The 20476-nt window shown below is 42.0% G+C and overlaps 1 protein-coding gene across 2 annotated transcripts in view; it reads left to right on the top strand.

Annotated features, from left to right (window-relative positions):
- The window catches only part of SNX25 (sorting nexin 25), a 157663-nt gene extending 137196 nt beyond the window's left edge, over positions 1 to 20467 (top strand). For both annotated transcript variants that reach the window (XM_075259164.1, XM_075259155.1), the window contains exons 14-19: positions 1033 to 1197; positions 9106 to 9223; positions 10690 to 10756; positions 12864 to 13045; positions 15456 to 15556; positions 19651 to 20467. In XM_075259164.1, coding sequence (XP_075115265.1) covers positions 1033 to 1197; positions 9106 to 9223; positions 10690 to 10756; positions 12864 to 13045; positions 15456 to 15556; positions 19651 to 19746 — 729 coding nt within the window. In that variant the 3' untranslated portion in view covers positions 19747 to 20467. The remainder of the gene's footprint in view (positions 1 to 1032; positions 1198 to 9105; positions 9224 to 10689; positions 10757 to 12863; positions 13046 to 15455; positions 15557 to 19650) is intronic.
- Positions 20468 to 20476: the final 9 nt, after the last annotated feature.

The following is a 20476-nucleotide window of genomic DNA, read 5'->3' as shown; positions in this document are numbered from 1 at the left end:
AGGTGTTTTCCTACTGTCAGAGAGGTGGTATTGAGTGTGTAAAGTGTGTAGTTGTTAGGCTGTGATGTTGGGGTAATAGAGGGTCTTTGGTGTGTTAGATGCCCCCAGACATGCTTCCCCTGCTGTCCCAGTGTCATTCCAGAGGTGTTGGCATCATTTCCTGGGTTGTCTTAGTGGACTTGGTGACCCTCCAGACACGGATTTGGGTTTCCCCCTTAACGAGTATCTGTTCCCCATAGACTATAATGGGGTTCGAAACCCGTTTGAACACACGAACATTGAGCGGCTGTTCGAATCGAATTTCGAACCTCGAACATTTTAGTGTTCGCTCATCTCTAGTGTCTTCCTATTAGGAATTACTAGAATAGAGGGGCTACAGAGAGCACCATTTGTACCTGGAGAGCACTGCATATTTGGGCACTACACGACTGAACAGGAAACTGTAATGTGTCTGTCTAACGCCTCCTCTCTGGCTATGGCACAAAGGAATTGACCACTTGCTCTCAGGTTTCCCAGAGATTGCAGATCGCTTCTGGGGTAAACCTTTTAGCAGTCCCTTAAAGTCTTATAGAGCCATACACCTACATTAATGCTTATTTGGCTACTAGCTGTATCACATCACTTTTCCAGTAGACAGACAGACACACTCACTCTGCTTAGACCTGTGTGTATGTTTACTTCAATAGGAATAGAAGAAGACTCCCTATAGGCATTATATAAGTAAAAGATCCCACCAAAACATTGCCGGCATTAGATATACATATAGGCAGCCTCATACATTATCTGATTAAGGCCTTGTTCACACTAAGTGAGGTGTGTGTATATATATATATATATATATATATATATTTGTCCCCTTATCACGTCACCAACACTTATTGCCTATCCCTGGATTTGTGCTCTTAGAGATTCTGTGAGCATTCCATGTGTGTGTGTTACAATAAATCTTACGTATTCTGTGTGTACTATTATTCTTATTATTCTACTAGTATTCCTTTACCCGTCACTCATGATTTCTTCTCTTCCTTACAGAAGCTACTTTCTGATGAAAGACTGTATCAGAGCGAGGTGCTTTATGCCTTCTTGAGTCCATCTCCAGAGCACCTGAAGGTCATTGATGTCCAGGGCAAAAAATCTTCCTTCTCACTGTCTTCATTTTTGGAAAGACTTCCTGGAGATTTCTTTTCCCACCAAGAGGTCAGTGATCTCTGGCTATAGACTTGTGATGTGTACATCCTGTAGACGATCCATTTATAGTATGTCATCTGGTATTTGTGCAGAGGCAAGTCATTTCAGATGTGTGACTAGTGCTTATAGCAGAGTTAGTCAGCAACGCTAAGGGTGACCACTTCTCCCTTTTTGGATCTACTAGTATAATTTTCTTTTAGGTTTACAGTACTAATATGTGTCACAGTAACATGGGTGTCCTGGAACACAATTTATTATTTGAGGAAAAGGCTATGGCCGGCTTTATGCATGTCCTTTTTTTTACGCCATGCTTTTGAGTTGCTTAGAATTTATAAAAAAAGATCCCACATATAAGACATGGCATCCTAGTGTGTGGGCATTGTGCTAGCCTAGTCAGGGGGCAGCAATTGCCTGGGCAATTTGTATCTTGAAGCAAATGTAAAGTTATGGAATGGCAGCTGAACCCGCTGAAGTAGGTGTTTATACATTTCAACAAGACTGGACAGATCTGTATGGGTATATGCAACAAAAATGTCTGGGTTATGTTAGGGACACCCTCTGCCCCCACAAAGCTGCCTTACTGCTTTCCATTCTGAGTCCTGTGTTCCTCCAAAAGCATATCCACATCTAGAGAAAAATCATGTTTGCACTAAAAAAAGATCATGGATGAGGATCACATAAAAATGGTTGCTGACCCCCATACTGGAAGGTGATGGTAGATATTGTTCGTGGTGATGTGCTGGTTTATAGGCATTGTCATGTCTTCATTATTGTGATGTTATGTGTGTCGTGTGCTGGCTCTAAGCAGTCTGCTATACAGATTGTCTGTGTCAAGTACAGGCAGCTGCTCCCTATCTTCATTGTGCAGCTGTTCTGGCTTTTATATACAGTTTCCTATCAGTATAATGTAATTTCTTTTCTTGACTCTAAACACTTGAGGTATCACTAATTCCATTTATTGTAATGCAGCGTGTAGATTCTTTACCATAGTGATGCGCAGGTGCGGATTTCAGTCTATAAATGAATACTTTCTTGTGACACGACAATACAATGATTTGAATTTCAGAGGTATAACAGGTATCCGATCCAGAAGGCCAGGCCAAATTACACGTAAGGGCAAGACACAATGGGACAGATTAGTTAAGATTGGTGGTCCAGTGCAGGGATGGAATGATTTATGAAGAGGCTTTGGCTGCTTCATAAACTGTTCCCAAGATTATTGAGTGTGACTTCTGGGAATTTTCACCCATTCATCCATAGTGTCATTATACAGACGATCCGAGTACATGATGTGGGTGTAGCTGTCACTCCGCTCACTTAATAGTGTACTCGCCCACTCAGGCTGCAATTGAGCGTAAATGACACCCCACACCCCAGTCAGTGCCAGGCTGGATTTACAATGACCCATTCTTTCACAGGTATTTGTAAGGATCCACTGCATGGCTAGGTGCTGGATTTTATACACCTGTGCCAATGGGAATGAAGGAAACTCCTGAATTTGATCATTTAGAAGAGGCCAATACTTTTCTCCATATATTGTACATAAAAATCTAGAATACCTGCTGCATTCTGCAAGAGAACTATAAATTAGGAAGCCATTTTCTCTGCAGCCAGGCTAGGGGCGCATTCAGATGGAACCAAATGAAGAAGAATTGAGGCAGAAATCCACATGATTTTCTAGTCTTCCAGATGATTGAGGCTGATCAGTTCAGTGTTCTGCTTCACGGGTTCTTTGTCTGTCCAGAATCCAAATTACTCCATATGTGGGTACCCCAAAAATCTCAAATGCAAAGTCAAAGCCACACAGGCATGTCTTTGCGTTAATATTGATATTTTGTGAAGGATAAAAAAAAGCATCAAATATTGTCAAGTATTACCTTTGGAATAAACCCATGAGTAGTAAAGCAGAAAGCGCCATGTTAAATATCAGCTTGCTGCAGATGTCCTCTGCTTTGAGGATCTTTCACTGCCTCCACCACTTCAAGTTTTTAGCATCTGTTACTAGGCACCTCTACACTGATTCCAAAGCAGGTGGAATTTTCTCTCTAGCCCCCACTATTCCTGAGCAATCAATGCAGTTATTTTTTAGTGCAGAGGAGCTACTTAGACTCTGTAATGTCAGGTGGGCGGTGTCAGGCAGGGGGTGTGATTCAGAGCTCCAATCAGAGGCGTTTTTTTTTTTTTGTTTTTTTTACATGCTGCTGTTTTTTGCCATGTCATTTTTTTGTCTGTTTTTTGCGTAAGCACACGGTATGGAACCTTTAAAAAAATGTTTGTGGTTTTTGCATAAAACGTATCAAAAACCGCAATGCATTTTCTCTGCCTCCCATTGATTTCAAGATAGGTCGTGTTGTTTTTTTTTTCCTCTAGCTGAAAAAATCTGAGGTAAAATGCTACTACTGACTGTCATTGAAATTAATGAGAGTCGTTTTTTTGAGGCGGATTGCGCCTCAAAATTAAACCCAAAGCAATCTCAATACTAGATAAAAAAACAAAGATACCCGCAAAAACTCAAAGCACCAACTAAGTATCAATGTATAAATAACACAAAGAATTCTTTTGATTTTAAATCTAAATTTATTACTACAAAGATGTTTTTAATTGTAAAAAATATTGGTATCAGGAAAACACATAAAAACATTTAAAAACACACGTCACGGAGCAAAGGTATACGTCTTCCTCCGGATGGTCTTTTGAATCAACACGGACGCAAGAGGTCGGGAGACAACAGCAATTTATTGTAATCCACAAAGTTAGTAGCCGGCAGCGGTCACATCAACCGTAATAACAATAAGTCCACAGAAGTCACAATCCAATGATAACTTTGGTTCCTTGGTCCTGTAACTATATCCTGGCTCTCTGCAGAGCTGTGCACAGGCCGGCTAACACATACTAACTCCAAGCTACAACTATATACTAAACTGTTACTTCCTATATCTGTGGGTGGGAAGGGCTGAGTCACAGATCCTTCCCCCCTCACCTATACCAAGGAGAGCAGACTCCCTGTCTACTATGGACAATGCACCATCCAACATCTTCTTGGAGACACTGATCAGATTATCTCCACCCATTGTCCTCACTGGTCCTCACTAGTTAGAGGTATTTGCATACAATGTGCTAACACACTAGACCCTAATCAGCCAACTACACACTGATGTTTACAACAGGTTAGAGAATACATTCCACATGAAATATATATTACACATGGCCTATAGTATAGACTCTAACCATCCCGTGACAACCCCTCCCCCTCTCAAAACATGTGCATGACACAATTGGCCTACACAGGTAAATTGGGGAATGCACATCAGTCTCTATAGCTCATATGTCCTCCTGCCGGGATAACCCATCCGCGTTCTGGTGTTGGCTCCCTCGGCGGTACTGAATGGTAAAGTTGTAGAGTTGAAGGGCTGGCATCTGGCAAAAAATCCGGTCGATCCATGTTGGCGTCTCTCTGAGCTTGGCTTCGGGTCACTGCTCCCACAAAGTGGCACTGTAGATTTCCAACATCGTTGCCTAACAGAACATCGGCCGGCAGCCCGCTCATCACACCAATTGTGCATCGTTTTGGTCCATAACCATAGTCGAGTTCCACGGTAGCTTTAGGAATACGTTTCCGAGTACCTCCTGCCAACTCGATAGAAAGGCCAGGGCCCTCCTCTAGGGCCTCGGGTCGAACCACTCGGGGGTCCGCTACCGTTAGGAAAGCTCCCGAGTCCCGGAATCCAACAACTGTTCGGCCATCCAGTAGGACCTCCTGCAAGTGCTTCCGCTGAAGGTTTGCGGGATGTGTGGCGGAAGGCTGAATCCCATAGACCCCTGGAGGTGGAACAGATGGGTCATTCATGGAGTCATCTGGAAATGGGGCCAAACTTTCAGTCCTAGGGGTGGTTCCCAGGTAGTGAATAGGCCGGGATGCCACGGTGGCCCGTGCCCCCATGTTAACAGGGCAACTAGCTTGCAAATGTCCAGGCCGCCCGCACCCAAAACATCTGCGCTCTAGCATTCTTCCAGTAGGTCGTTGTCTAGGGACAGGGTTGTTCATAGCTGGAGGCCGATGGGCTGGGGCAGGGGTAGAGGGGGAATTGTAATCCTGAGGCCGGGCACGAAAGGTGGGTGGCTGGCTGAAGGGTGTCTGGCGGACTGTGGTAGTTTTCCGCTCCTCTGCAAACAACCTCTTCCACTGCGGCTTGATGGTCAGGCCCTCATCTGCAAGGGAAGCAGCTTGCTCCACTGTGGCTGGGTTCCGTTCCAGCACCCACTCACGGATCTCAGCGGGGCACTGGGAAAAGAACTGTTCCTTAAGTATGACTTGGAGGATCTTATCGACTGTGACAGCCTCCTCTCCTTCTAGCCAGCGCTTGCATGCTTGCTTCAACTTGTGGGCGAACATGTGGAAGGAGCTTCCCCCATTGTAAGACAAAGAGCGGAATTGAACTCGGTAGGTCTCTGGAGTGACGGCATAATACTTCTGCACCGCTCTTTTAATGGCCTCATAGTCCCGCTGATCACTAGGGTCCATGGCTCTGAGAGCTTCCGCAGCCCCATCTCGTAGGTGCCCCACCAGATACCGGACCCAATCCTTCTCTGGGACTTCCATCAGGTGGCACTGGTGTTCGAAGTCCTGAAAATATCCATCAACATCCCCAGCCGCTTCATCAAAGGTCTTGAAGTGTTTATGGGAGACATATGGTGGTTCTCTCACTGTTGGGCTGGGGGCCGACGTTTGATTATAATTCCGCGTAGTTATCTCAGCCATTCGCATTTCATGCGCCATTCTTTCCTTTTCATGCGCCATTCTCTGTTCCTCCTTCTCCGTTTCCTGAGCCCTCTGTAATGCTCTACTCCTTTGCTCTGCAGTTGCTCCTAGCCCCAGCACTGCCAACTCCTCCTCATACAAAACAACCCATCTGCTCTTTTGGGTCTGTACCTGCCACTCCCGTATCTCTCCAGTCTCCTGGGGGCAGCCCTCCTCATGGTCGCTTTGCAGGGTCATCTCCTCCAGTGCCTCGATCAGTTGATCTTTCGTTCTTCCCTGGTAACTCAGGTTTAGTTCCCGGGCCCTTACTTGTAGACGTGCCATAGTCCAGTTCCTGTATTCTGAGGTTGTGGCTCCATTAATCGCTGGGCTGCTGTAGTCCATCTCGCTGTCCGCTGTTGATCCCACTGCTGCCACCAGTTGTCACGGAGCAAAGGTATACGTCTTCCTCCGGATGGTCTTTTGAATCAACACGGACGCAAGAGGTCGGGAGACAACAGCAATTTATTGTAATCCACAAAGTTAGTAGCCGGCAGCGGTCACATCAACCGTAATAACAATAAGTCCACAGAAGTCACAATCCAATGATAACTTTGGTTCCTTGGTCCTGTAACTATATCCTGGCTCTCTGCAGAGCTGTGCACAGGCCGGCTAACACATACTAACTCCAAGCTACAACTATATACTAAACTGTTACTTCCTATATCTGTGGGTGGGAAGGGCTGAGTCACAGATCCTTCCCCCCTCACCTATACCAAGGAGAGCAGACTCCCTGTCTACTATGGACAATGCACCATCCAACATCTTCTTGGAGACACTGATCAGATTATCTCCACCCATTGTCCTCACTGGTCCTCACTAGTTAGAGGTATTTGCATACAATGTGCTAACACACTAGACCCTAATCAGCCAACTACACACTGATGTTTACAACAGGTTAGAGAATACATTCCACATGAAATATATATTACACATGGCCTATAGTATAGACTCTAACCATCCCGTGACAACACACAACAAGAGTGGAGGTCGCACTGGACTGAGCAGCTCCAGCAGGTGTATAATCTGCTAGTGGTGTAGGGGATGAGAACAGCCGCAATAAATGTGTGTATAGAGAGGCCCAGTATTTAGTATATATAAATGGAAATAGGCTCCTATTGCCCACAGTATCACAAGATCAGGGCACTTAATTGAGGGGGGGGGGGGGAGGAAAAAAAAAGTGAACTGTGAGTGATGTTAATATACACAAAAGGTTTTCAAAAAGATATGAACTATTGTTACAATACTACATATAAGATAAAGAGGTAACCAGCAAGGTTTTTTTTCAAGATAAATGTGATAAAGGTGCAAGAAAAAAAAAAAAAAAATTTTTTGTGAAAAGTCAAGTGAAATATGCACTCGAATAAAACAAATGTGAAAACGTGAATTGAAGATGCCAATGAAATTCAATAAGACGATGGCAATAAAGTGAAAAATAAGTGACAATATAATAGTGAAAGTGTGCAAAAAATAAAAGTATGTCTATATAAGTTAACAGAACCAACTTATATAGACAAGATATAGGGGTATGATTTTTGCAATGCTACAGATATATTTTTTCAATTAAGTGCCCTGATCTTGTGATACTGTGGGCAATAGGAGCCTATTTCCATTTATATATACTAAATACTGGGCCTCTCTATACACACATTTATTGCGGCTGTTCTCATCCCCTACACCACTAGCAGATTATACACCTGCTGGAGCTGCTCAGTCCAGTGCGACCTCCACTCTTGATGTGTGTGTTTTTAAATGTTTTTATGTGTTTTCCTGATACCAATATTTTTTACAATTAAAAACATTTTTGTAGTAATAAATTTAGATTTAAAATCAAAAGAATTCTTTGTGTTATTTATACATTGATACTTAGTTGGTGCTTTGCGCCTCAAAATTAGCCTGCAAAAATCTGTGTGAACAGACCCTAACAGGTACCTGTCAGCAGGCTTCTTACATCTAGCTTGCCTTGTTTCTAGGCCATGGTGTTGCTACCCTGTGTCCACCTGCTGGAAAGCGCTTGTTTATATGAGCCAGACTTCTAGTCCTCTGTATAGCAGTTTGGACAGGCGCTTGTTATTTAGTTGCACTTTATTCCTTGCATGTCTCTCTGCTTTCTCAGGAGTGAGCAATGTTCTCCAGAGAAATGATTCCCTCCAGGGATAATAGGACTTTCATATATAGTGTGACATGTCGGATATCTGTAGCAGATAAATGTAATGCTGACAGTCCTTCTTTAAGTGCAGCCGCTTCACGCACATCAGGACGTGATTTATGGACTCAATTCCAGACACATCTAGCCTGGTGCTGTATGTCCTGCATTCACGTCACAGTATACAGCTCTGTGTCATGGCGATGCCTAGCTTATAATTACGTTGATGCGTACATCCATCATAGTGACTCACTGTCCAGAGAGAAGGCTTTATGAATCATGGCTTCTAGTTATTTGCATTTGTCAATATCTGTCATAGCAGCGCAGTCTAGTGCAAGATAAATATTATGTGAGTAGGATCATAATATATTACAGAATAAGGGAATGTGTGGATATTTCCGATTGTGATGTGTATTGGCCAATAACCAGGTTACCACCAATCATAAATAGAATACCCATCCCTATTCAAGTCAATGGGTGTTAAAGCTGACCGCCGGGTTTCTGTCCCCTGGCAAACACTGGACGGGTGCAAGTGTGAACGAACCCTAACTTTTCATGTTCTGAACATTGGCATGATACAAATGGAGTTTGGTTCACAGGTCTGGAAGTGCAGTGTCCTTCTATTGCTCCACATGTTACATGAAACTATAGACAAATGCTGAATACTTCTTTAAAAGGCCTATTTAAGTCTTTATTTATCAGTATTTATAATCCAAAACACAGGAAAGTGCAAATTTTTCCACTATACTTAGTTGTTTTTTTTTTTTCTCTGTGTAGATCTCTCTTCTGATTTTGGGTTACAAATACTGATGTGACGTACTGACTGTTTGGAGAACACGAAGCATCCAGCCAGTCTCACCTTGTTCCCGCCATACATGTATTCTTTGGCACTAGGGCTTCCTTGTAACCTGCGGTCTACTTGTTCTTTCTGTTTCTTACTTCTGGATCCTGATGTTGCCTTTTGTCCACACAGGATGAAATTGAAGAAGACAGCGACTTATCGGATTTTGGGGATGATGTGGATGGGAAAAAAGATGCCTTGGCTGAGCCGTGCTTCATGCTGATCGTGGAGATTTTTGAGCTGCGAGGAAGTGAGTTTTCTACTTTTAGCTAAATATTACATCCAGTTGTTCCACTGTCTTCTATGGGTCTCCGAGAAACCTCCGTCCATTGCAGCTATTCATTCTGTATATAGTTCTCCTTTGTAATACTTAGATTGCATTTTGCACTCCATTATTCCCTTCCTGCAAATCCATGAGTGACACTTCTGACATGTTGTCCTGTTCTTCTAGAAGGTGGAGAGGCTAATGTAGGCAGCATTCACACACAGCAGATTTATTCATAGAAATTTCTGAGACTGAAAGTTTGTTTTATTCATCTGAATGTTGTTTTGCTGGAAGGCACATAACCTTTTGCAGACCCTATTCGCATTTGCCAGGTCCGTGATTGAACGTGGATGATATCCGCAATACACCAGTGGTTCACTGATCCATTAGTTTACTTCATGCCATAGATGGACCTATGATGACCCAGTTGCCTGTATGGTGCCATAAAAAGTAATAAAATAAAGTATCTGCCATGTTTTTTACCTGGGGGGTGAATGCAGATGGACACCAAACAAAGGAGCTCAGTCTGTATCTGTCATTTAGTTTCCATTACTTTCAACTGTGACGGATGACAGTGACAGATTGTAATAATGCCAGTGTGAACCTAGTCTTATGTATAATCGTGGTGTGGGTGCATCAGCTATCTATCTATCTATCTATCTATCTATCTATCTATCTATCTATCTATCTATCTATCTCATATCTATCTATCTATCTATCTATCTATCTCCTATCTATCTATCTCCTATCTATCTATCTATCTATCTATCTATCTATCTATCTATCTATCTCCTATCTCCTATCTCCTAATCATCTCTATCTGAATGATAGTCTTAAAGCTTTGTAAGTGGCAGAGGACAGGGTAGAATATTTTAGACAGATAAAATCCATTTTCTATATACATAATTCCTAGACAGCGGAGAGGCTGACTGTAGTGTTATACAATGAAAGGTCAACCATTGATTTCAATCCACAGAGATAACTTGTAAAGATAGGGGTTTTTTTCGGATAAAAGCAGTTGTGGGCACTTTTGTCTGAATTATACCATAAAAATCTACCTATAATAATGGCAACAGTTTTTATTCCCATGCAGTTTTGCAGTTTTCTTAGTAGTGTGATTTTCATTTACATTACAAAAACCTGCTTGTGGAATGGTGGAGCAGAGGCCAGCGATGTGACGTCCGGTTTTCTGCATTTCCATTCAGCTTTGCTTGATATTCTTGCCATGGTACTTTGTGGGTCAGGAATTCTGAAGTTCTTATTGAGCACTGTTACCATACACATATTACAGGGTCCACATCTGTCCAACTTTACTGTCATTTCACCAAGTCGTTGACTCGAGTCACTCACAACTTCAGACATTTCTTATACTAAATGGGAATTTCATGCTATTTATGCCATTCACAGAAATTCTCCACAGCATTAAGTAGTGTCTTTCTGTTTTATTGCAGTGTTTAAGTGGGTGAGAAAAACTCTGATCGCATTGGTGCAGATTACATTTGGAAGGACCATAAACAAGTAAGTGGATTCATATTGCTTATCATGTGCAGCCTCAGCTTATTTTCCATATCTGTGTACACATCAGATGGGGCCAATCCGTGACTGAAACATCAGTTAATGCTATAAGTCTTACATTGTGACTTCTGTTTGCATGTGCTTGTAGTTTTATGATACAATAAATCCTTTCTTGTGAGTATTGGAGTGTGCCATGTTCTGCTTGGCCCATCTTTGGCCTAGTATCATACCAAAATCATGCTTTCCTTGGTTTTCATGATAAATTGCTGCAGGGCGACCTATTAAGTGAACAGACAGATTTTGCGATTTTATACAGCTCTCCCAATTTGTTACTTGTGCATTGGCAATAAACTGATGACAAAGTGCATAGGCACATGACTGGGTGAATGGTATCAAAGGCATGTGGATGATATCCATGTGTTGCCCAAACCTCCATGTACCCATTCATTTTCTTTAGTGAGCTCATGTAGCAAAGTAGACAGATATAGGGCCTGTCCTGAGTTCCATCCAAGTCTTATGGCTCCTGTGAGAATACCGGGCTGTGTGTATGATGCCATTAGAATATAATGGGGTCAGTGTGCCAGCCATGAACAGTAAGTAAGTGCCCACCGACACCGCAGGGGATGTGGAGCAATGCACTATTCCTATTTTGTGTAGTACAAGTCAGGAAAGGTTCACCAGAGCAGGAGACATTATTTGTAACCACTCTACTCTGACCAAGATGTGAGGGTCCTTTAAGGAGGACCTCCCCCACTCAGAACCCCCTAACAGCCATAGAAGTAAGTATGTGGTATTGTAAACAAGAGTCTATACAAAACCCACAAATACAGCCAGGGACTGTAAGAAGCCATTGTAATATATAGAAGAGATTGAGACTTTTTATAGGTTCTCTATTTCTGGCCACTTTGGACAATGCTATAGAATGAAGTAGAATACACTTTGGCTTGCAGGGTAGCCCGCTGCGAAGACCTCACTCTTATTATCCCTGTAGGCTCCTTGTGTCCACTAGGCTTCTGTGTAATGGAGCAGCTGTCCTAGTCCTGTAGTAGTTCTCCTCTCTGGTAAGGGGCTTCCTGGTCAGGGGTCCTTTCACTAGCTCTTTGGTCACTATTGCATACACTTGGCAGGGAAGGAAGTTTGTCTTTCCATGAAAGATGTCACTTATTCAGTTACTATGTAAAGTAATAGCTGTGAACTCTGATCAAGGAGCATCAAGTTCCCTTCTCACTCCTGCACGACCTCCTATTGACAGTCTGCTTTTTGTGCACTGGACATTACACTATAATAACTGTATGAGAAGTAAAAGTGGTGAAACAAAAATCACTCCAATTTCATACAGAATCTCCCGGCCCTACGTAATGTTCACAGCACCCGTTCTTTTCGGACAGACTGCAATGAGTGTATATAGCTTAGTATTGGTTTCTGAGATCAATGTACCTTATAGTGGTGATCCGGTGCAATATGAGCAGGTATGCAAAATGCAGGAAAATCTGAGATGTGAAGCCAGGACTATCACTCTATGCTGTAGGATGTATCCGGTTCTATACAGCGATGGGAAGAGATAAGTAATAAATAAGGAGAACATCACATGGTGGGTGGGAGCTAAGGATTTAGAGATCTATGACAATCTTTAATGTTTTGGTGCCTGGCAGCCAATGGTGTAGCATGGGAAGGAAAATAATTTGGTTTGGTATAGAATGGCTGCAAGAGACATTACTGTATCAAATATAAATATATATATATATATATATATATATATATATATATATTATTATTATTTTTTTTTTTTTACTTTTGTCTATAAATATATCCTAATGCTGTATATGTGTTTAGATGCTTTCTCTTACTATTGCAATTGATATTATTGTATGCAGTCCATAGGTCTTTATTGGTGAGCATACAGTATAACAATACCACTGTCTACTATCAGTCATGTGTATAATGCACATCTATGTATTAACTTCTGAAAGAAGCAGGAACTGTGATTGACCCCTTAAACTCCTCTTCTTCCACCAGCAAATAAGTTCTGAATAAGTAGTCGGCAAATTGTTATTGTCTTCTGCCTTTACTGTAATACACATGGTTGATTTATATATCTTATTCCATGCAGACAGATCCGAGACACAGTCAATTGGATTTTCAGTGAGCAGATGCTGGTGTACTATATCAATGTGTTCAGAGATGCATTTTGGCCTAATGGAAAATTGGCTCCTCCAAAAACCTCAAGAACAGAGCTGCAGTGTCAGGAAACAAAACATAAAGCACAGCAAAAACTACTTGAAAATATCCCAGGTAAGTATACGTCTATAGCGGTTCTGGCAGTGCATTGATCATTGAGATCAAGATCTTAAGGTTTTGGAGTCACATCCTTCTTAAAAACCTGTTGTGCATGGTTAGAAAAAAACGTGACTGCTTTCCTGCAAAAACAGTGCCCCATGCTTGTTTTGTAACACAGCCTTACTGTTGTGGAGCCAAACTACAGTACACAACTCATTGACGGGCGTGGAGCCATTTTTGGAAGATATGACCAATAAGATTTTTTTTTTTTTTTTTGATCAGAGACAACTCTTTACATCATATAATAACTGCTGCTCCATTTATTCTGGAACAGATGGCATTTTTTCTGTAGTCCCCACTCTTCTGGAGCAGTCAGTACCGTTACTTTTGGTGCCTAATGTGCTATTTAGGTTCTCTAGTGTCAGGAGAGCAGTATCAGGCAGGAGCAGACAAGGGGTGTAACTCTGAGCTCTGACACTGGCTGTCTCTGATTAGAGCTCAGACTCACACCCCCTGTCTGCCACCGCCCACCTGACATTACAGAGATTACTTAGCACATCAGGCACCAAAACTAACTGCACTTGTTGCTCTGGAACGGTGAGGATTAGAGAGAGAATTCCAACTGCGCTGGAATCAGAGGAGCAATGTCTATTAACAGATGCTAAGAACTTACTGGATGTGGTGAAAAGTCCTCTTTAAAAATGTAGTTCCCAAAATGATCAGAGTAAGGACCTGAATCAATGAATTTGCCTTCAATGTTAGTTTCACACTTACACCAAGCTCTCAGTTATTCAGGTCTGCCAGGGAACCCATGTGACTGAGAGCCCGACTGCTAAAAGAGCTTTTACCTGTGGACCTCATAGCCTGAAATGGGATCCACTGGGTTTCCACCGTTTTCATACTCAAACCGGCTGAGAGAAGAGTCCTCCATGCAGGACTTTTCTTTCCACTGATTTGTGGCGGAATCTGTAGCCTAAAGAGATTCTGACAAAGATGTGAACCTAGCTTAAGTGAGGATTGTCATGTATTTTGTATAATGAGATATAAGATTACATCAGGCTATTTTGGTATTGGAGATTTTATATTGTCATGATTGTGTAATATAGCTATGTTCTACACGGAGTGCCGGCATACGTGCGCTACCCATTGAAATCAATGGGAGGCTTTTTTCCCCTATTGCTTTCAATGTGATACGTGCGTATGCCGGCACCCATAGAAATCAATGGGAGCTGGTTTTTACACGCTCATTCTGAACGAGTTTTACATTCAGAATGAGCGGAGCGTAACTCCGTGTGCAGGCTCACTAAGATGGTGTTTTTTTTGTTTTTTTTTTAAATAACTGGTAATACATGTTTAAAAATGTTACAAAACGAAACACAGTAAAATGCAGTTTTTTCCATGCAGTAATAGTCCATGTAGCCCACTACCACAACACGTGATGCCAGCCGAATGCTTTGAGTGTATAGATGTAATATCAGTGGGTGTTCCAGGGGGTAGCAATTGTGCGCTTGCACTTTTCTGTCCTTGCTTGTACTCCTTCTCTTGGGTGACTGTATATGTCATGTACACCCTATAATACAGGGAAGTGGAGTCAGAGTAGGGACTAGTTTTGGGTGGAGTCAGATCCGAAAAAAGTTACAAACTCCGGCTTCAAAATAAAATTCTTTTCAGTGACATTATACAATTATTGATATTGGAGAATTAATTAGATCCAGAGCTTGTTGTATATTTATTAATTATATTTTATTACTGTATTTTTACTTCTTGTGCCTGTAAATGGTTGAAGGGGTCGGGTTATGGAGAAATAGTCGCTTTTAGGTTTTCAGATTGATAAAATAACCCTGCAATCTTCTTTATTTTTCCTGTCTAAAGCAGATGGAAGGGACATTCTTGTTTTATTTTCACAAATGAAGCGAATGAGGACTCAAGAGTAAAATTTCTTTAATGTCCATTGTTCTGATCCATTGCTATGAACCTAGCCCCTAAAATGTAATAATGGTTATTGGTCATATAGCAGTGACAGTACTATGTATCTCCGAAATCACACTCTGTTGCTCTAAGAAAGTATCCAGCGCCTTATATTTCTGTATAGCGGATCTCCTCTGGAGTTGGTGTGCTCATAAATAGATCCAGTGAGGAGGAGTGTGGTCTTCTAGACTAGAAGTGCTGTCATCCGCAGGCTTAATAGGGATAAATGCAGGAAGTGTGAAGCTGACCTATTCATTAATACACGAGCACTATATATACCTCTCAGGGCACGCTGATGGTTTTACTGTGAATTAAAAGCAGATTAAGTGGCGGCTAATTTCACATCCATCTCCTCGGGGAAAGGAGGACAGCGATTATTTCCAGGCAGGCTAGGAAGCCGTCGTCCAGGCACAAAGAAGACAATGGAGTTATGTAATCCACATTGTTTGTCTTACAGATGTCCTTCAAAACCTGGTCGGACAGCAGAATGCCCGACATGGTGTAATAAAGACGTTCAATGCACTCCAAGAACACCGAGCCAATAAACATCTGCTATATGTAAGTTATAGATTTATATGTCTTATACTGTCACTTTCCAGCCATTTTATGTGACACCTGACCCAGAACATGACACTCTTTAGATATTATACATAAATTGTGGCAAAACATGAAATATAAGGAGAGAGGATAGGCTACACAACACCTTACTATAGCTGAAATCCAATAGTTACAACTTCTTTCGTACATCACTGTTGTCTAGTAGGCTGATGCATAGTAGTATTCCGATACATACATTAAAGGACTTGTTCAGGATTAGAAAAACGTGGCTGTTTTTCTCCAAGAACTGTGTCATGACTGTCTACAGTTTATATGTAGTATTATATCTCTGTAAGCTGCAATACCAGACACAACCTATAGACAGGTATGGCACTGTTTTGATTAGAAAGCAGCTAATGCTTAAAATTGTGGGTAACCACCATTAATTGATGTTGAATTTCTAATGTACTCGGTGCTTATCAAAATACACCAATACTAAAGACTAAGGCTGGTCTTACACGACCGTAGTTTTACACCGCAAATGGTCCGCAATTGCGGGTTTATAATTGCGGACCATTTATAGTCCCATAGTTTTCTATGAGGCCTCTTACACGACCGTAGATTTTGTCAGTGGTGTGGCGCGCCGCAACCGTGCTCCGGACAGTATACCGCATGTCCGTAATGGCTGTGATTTTATGGCACGGCACGGAAGGTCCAATAGAAGTCTATGGGCGCGTGCATTTTTAGTGTGTATCCGTAATTGCGGATGTCAAGACTGCCGGAACTACGTCAGTGCGCAGGAGAGTGAAAAGAAGAAGACGACAGCCGAGGAGCCATTAGCTTCAAGATGTGAAATATAAGTAATTATACATTTTTTAGCGTTTTAAAGAATTTTTATGAATATTCTCTGGTCACAAGTTGTTGACTTGATCAGTTGCCAGTGGATAAGGCTTTGAATGCTGGATCTTCCTAGGGTCATGATTTCCTTGTTGTAGCCGAGATATCTTCTGATACATGTAGTGTCTCTTCCTAATAATCCTGCTACTCTAAGAAAATCATTGCTAGGTTCCTGATAAGTCCCAGATCATTGAAAGTTTCTGCATTCATGGTCGTATCCAAGGCCAACAGCTTATCGCCACTAAGACGATAGAGAAAATCTTTAAAATTCTGCAGAATTTTTAACTACTTATATTTGCAAAAATGTTTAACGTTCAATTATCTACAAATATAGATATGATTATGTTCATGGGAATACCCCTTTAAGGCTGAAACGGTACTCCTTAATCTATTCTATCAGTGCAGTCTGTGTGGCTAGAAAGACTGAAGGACCTGTAGGTGACAGGAGTCCACAGGTCCTTAACCTGGTCGCAGTTCACCTGGAGTCTGCAGGCTGAATGTTCTGATCTGGAGACATAGGCCTCTGGATGGACGATGGATCTTCTTATCTCCTCGCTGTGTTGTGGAGATACTCCTGACCTATGGAAGGTGTGGGCAATGATTTGCTGCAAGTTTGTAAGGTTTTGAGGCGAAAGATGCTGACAAATGTCTAGAAGTGGAAAATGGCAGATAAAATCTCCCATTACGAGAAGGGAAGGTTGGGGGTCAATGCTTCTACCAGTGACACTACTGAGGGTGAGATGTGCTGCAATGTGGTGTGTGGGAGGCTTGAGAAGTATTTTGTGCCGCACGGATGTTTTGCTGGTATTCGCTCCCGCTGGGGAGGTATTTTGTGTTGCAATGTAGTATTGTGTGTTGCTATGGGTTTTGTGTGCTGTCCTGTTTATTTGGTTGCCACTAGTGACCGTGTACAATATAGTGTACAGTAGTTTGGCACTTCATGGTAGAGTTTCTTTGCTCCAGCATCACAAAAAATTGTCAGGTCAGGTCAGAGTCAAAAAAAAAAAAAAAAGTTTGCAAATCCCTGATCTGTACTATTTGTGTACTAGGAAAGACGAAAGATTAGAAATCTAGAAGTGCTCAATGTAAAAGAACAATAAGGCAGATTTACCATTGTCATTGCAACTCGTCCTTGGCATAAAAGGAACCAAAATCTGGTACATCTATGAATAAACCAATATTTTGGAGTGCTGCATGGATATTCATAAAGTGGTGGATTGGCCGCATGCCCTGAAGCTAGCACCTGCCTGAAGGCTTTGTACAGTGCAGCTCCAGTCTAGTGGTTATTGGGTAGTTTGAGTGATTTGTGACTTCATGGAAAGGGGTTGTGTCTAAATTGTGTCAAGATTTTTGCTACAAATTCAGAGTAAGCAAGCCAAGAAATAGACAATATTAACGTAGACTAGACAGTCTAAGGATACAGCAGATTTATCATCCACCATCGGTCTCTGTGATAAATCTGACTCGCTTTCAAACTGTATGTGCAAGTTCACACTGTCTGTTAGTAAATGTGGAGCAATTGTATAAGGTATATTCAAATTTTGCATCTCAATCAAGTGTAACTTTGTTTCTTTTTGCAATTTTATTACCCTAGTGCTAATATATTTTCTATAATAATCTTCTAACTGGATGTACAACAGTAGTTACAACCTAAGGGGTATTCACACGGAGTTAGGGCTAGTTCACCCGTAAATTACGTGTGGCTTAATTTGGTCCGGAAAAAAAAACGCTTCCTAATTAGGAAGCGGTTTTTGGACCTTGACACGTTTTTTGGAGCGTTCTCTGGAGCAGTTTTTTAGTAAAAACCGCTTCCGAAAACACCAGGCAGTTTTCCGTTCCCCTAAAGTGAATGGACCGTAAAAAAAAGTGTCGCGTTTTTTTTGCAAAAAAAGTGACGTTTTCCGCTTCCCATTCACTTCTATTCCTTTCCTCAGGCGGAATCCGCCTGAAGAAAGGTCACGTTGCTTCTTTTTTCTGCTAGCAGCAAAAAACTGCTAGCGAAAAAACGAACGCCATTGTATGGAGGCAGATTTTGAGTCGAAATCCGTGGTCAAAATCCGCCTCATTGCTCCCATGTGAACTAGCCCTAAAGTGGTGCTGATTCTGCCACAATAACTTGCGGCAGAATCAGTGCTGATTAAAAAGACTCCCATTGACTTCAATGGGTTCCGTTTTCCGCGCAGAACACATTGAAGTCAATTGGAGTCTTTTTATCAGCGCTGATTCTGCAGCGAGTTATCGTGGCAGAATCGGCGCCTGTTTACTCTATGTGAATGCCCCCTAAAGGGGTATTCCAGTAATTTTCACTGGTGGTAAACGTTACAAGGTGGTGGTCTGACTATTTTCACCCACCCTTCCCTAACCAATGACTAAAAGTGGGGACTAGAGATGAGCGAACAGTAAAATGTTCGAGGTTCGATATTCGTTTCGAGTAGCCCCTCAATATTCGACTACTCGAATCGAATATTGAACCCTATTATAGTCTATGAGGGGAAAATGCTCGTTTCAGGGGTAGGCAACGTTTGATCAAATTATACTTACCAAGTCCACGAGTGAGGGTCAGGCTGGATCCTCCGAGAAGTCTTCTCCGTGCAGCTTCCCCGTGGCGTCTTCCGGCTCTGAATTCACTCTGCCAGGCATCGGGCCTGGGCAGAGCCGACTGCGCATGCCCGCACTACAAGCGGTCATACGCAGTCGGCTCTGCCCAGGCCCGATGCCTGGCAGAGTGAATTCAGAGCCGGAAGACGCCACAGGGAAGCTGCACGGAGAAGACTTCTAAAGGTAGGAGAAGAACCAGCGTTGATTGGCCGACTGTATAGCATTCAGCCAATCAATGCTGGTTCTGCATCGAACTTTTCCATTCGAATAGCGAGTGGTACTCGATCGAGTACGAGTATTTCGAATACCGTAGTATTTGATCAAATACCTACTCGCTCATCTCTAATGGGGACCTATTAAGCTCTTGTGTCCACCAGCACTATGACCATGATGGGAATAGTCTATATGGAGCCACATTTCAGAATAAAAAATTTCTATATTTGAGTTACAAAGGTATGGCCCAACACCTGCCTCCTCGTAGTCATCACTACTACTGGTTTATGTATCACCAGAAACCAGTGTGTATACAGTTGCCCTTTTATATCATCTTTAAGCCATATTGTTCTTGTTTGATACAGGCCGCGGTCATGGCTGATACACTTCTGTATGTTTTCTTCCAGGTCTTGCTTGAAGTGCTTCTGGTAGAGTTGTGCCCAGAACTAAGGACTCATTTAGAACAACTTAAAGCTGGTCCAGTCTGTGACAGCACAAAGTGAACCACTACTTCTAATGTCTGTGTAACAATAGACATGCTCAATACTTTCCTCTTTTCCATAGAGGGCCGACTGAGGACTACTTCTTCTCCGGTGTCTTTTTTTTTTTTTTTTTTTTCCTTTATTTTATGTGAGACAGGAGAGGCCATTACTGTAGTCATTGTAGACAATAATGCTGCATTGATATCGGTTTTACTTAAGAAATGTTATTTGGTTACCATTCCCTCTACAATAAGGCCTGCAGTGTTAATATGCTGTAAGGCTACGTCCACATCTGTATCAGAGTCTCTGCGCAGAGTACGTCAGAAATCCCACATGAGACACTCTTATGGGGTCAAGGGAGTCCCTCAAGATCCGTTAGTGTCCCATACTAGATGGCCCGTTTTTCGGAGACAATGCCGCAGATGTAAACGTAGTGTAAGTACAGGGGGGACTCTTTTAACCAGTTCAGTGGAACGTTAGGCACTGGACGTGCATGACATTCAAGAAGAGGAGGTGTTATGTAAGATATAGCGGTGAGACTAAACTGAATGTTGTACAGATCATTTCCTCATTGAGGATCTCGAACATTCCTTTATTATTTCCGGTGTATTGAAGAATGTTTTGTGCAATACTTTATGTAATGTATTTGTGAATATTTTATTCTTTACTGCTTTTATTTTTACCAAAGACTGCCCATTATTTAAACTATTTGTAAGCAATAAATAAAAAAATGAACTCTGGTCACCGGTTT

The sequence above is a fragment of the Leptodactylus fuscus genome, chromosome 1, assembly GCF_031893055.1.
Source record: "Leptodactylus fuscus isolate aLepFus1 chromosome 1, aLepFus1.hap2, whole genome shotgun sequence".
Taxonomy (NCBI): domain Eukaryota; kingdom Metazoa; phylum Chordata; class Amphibia; order Anura; family Leptodactylidae; genus Leptodactylus; species Leptodactylus fuscus.
Note: the sequence above shows the minus strand (reverse complement) of the source record. Positions and strands in the feature narration are given on the sequence as shown.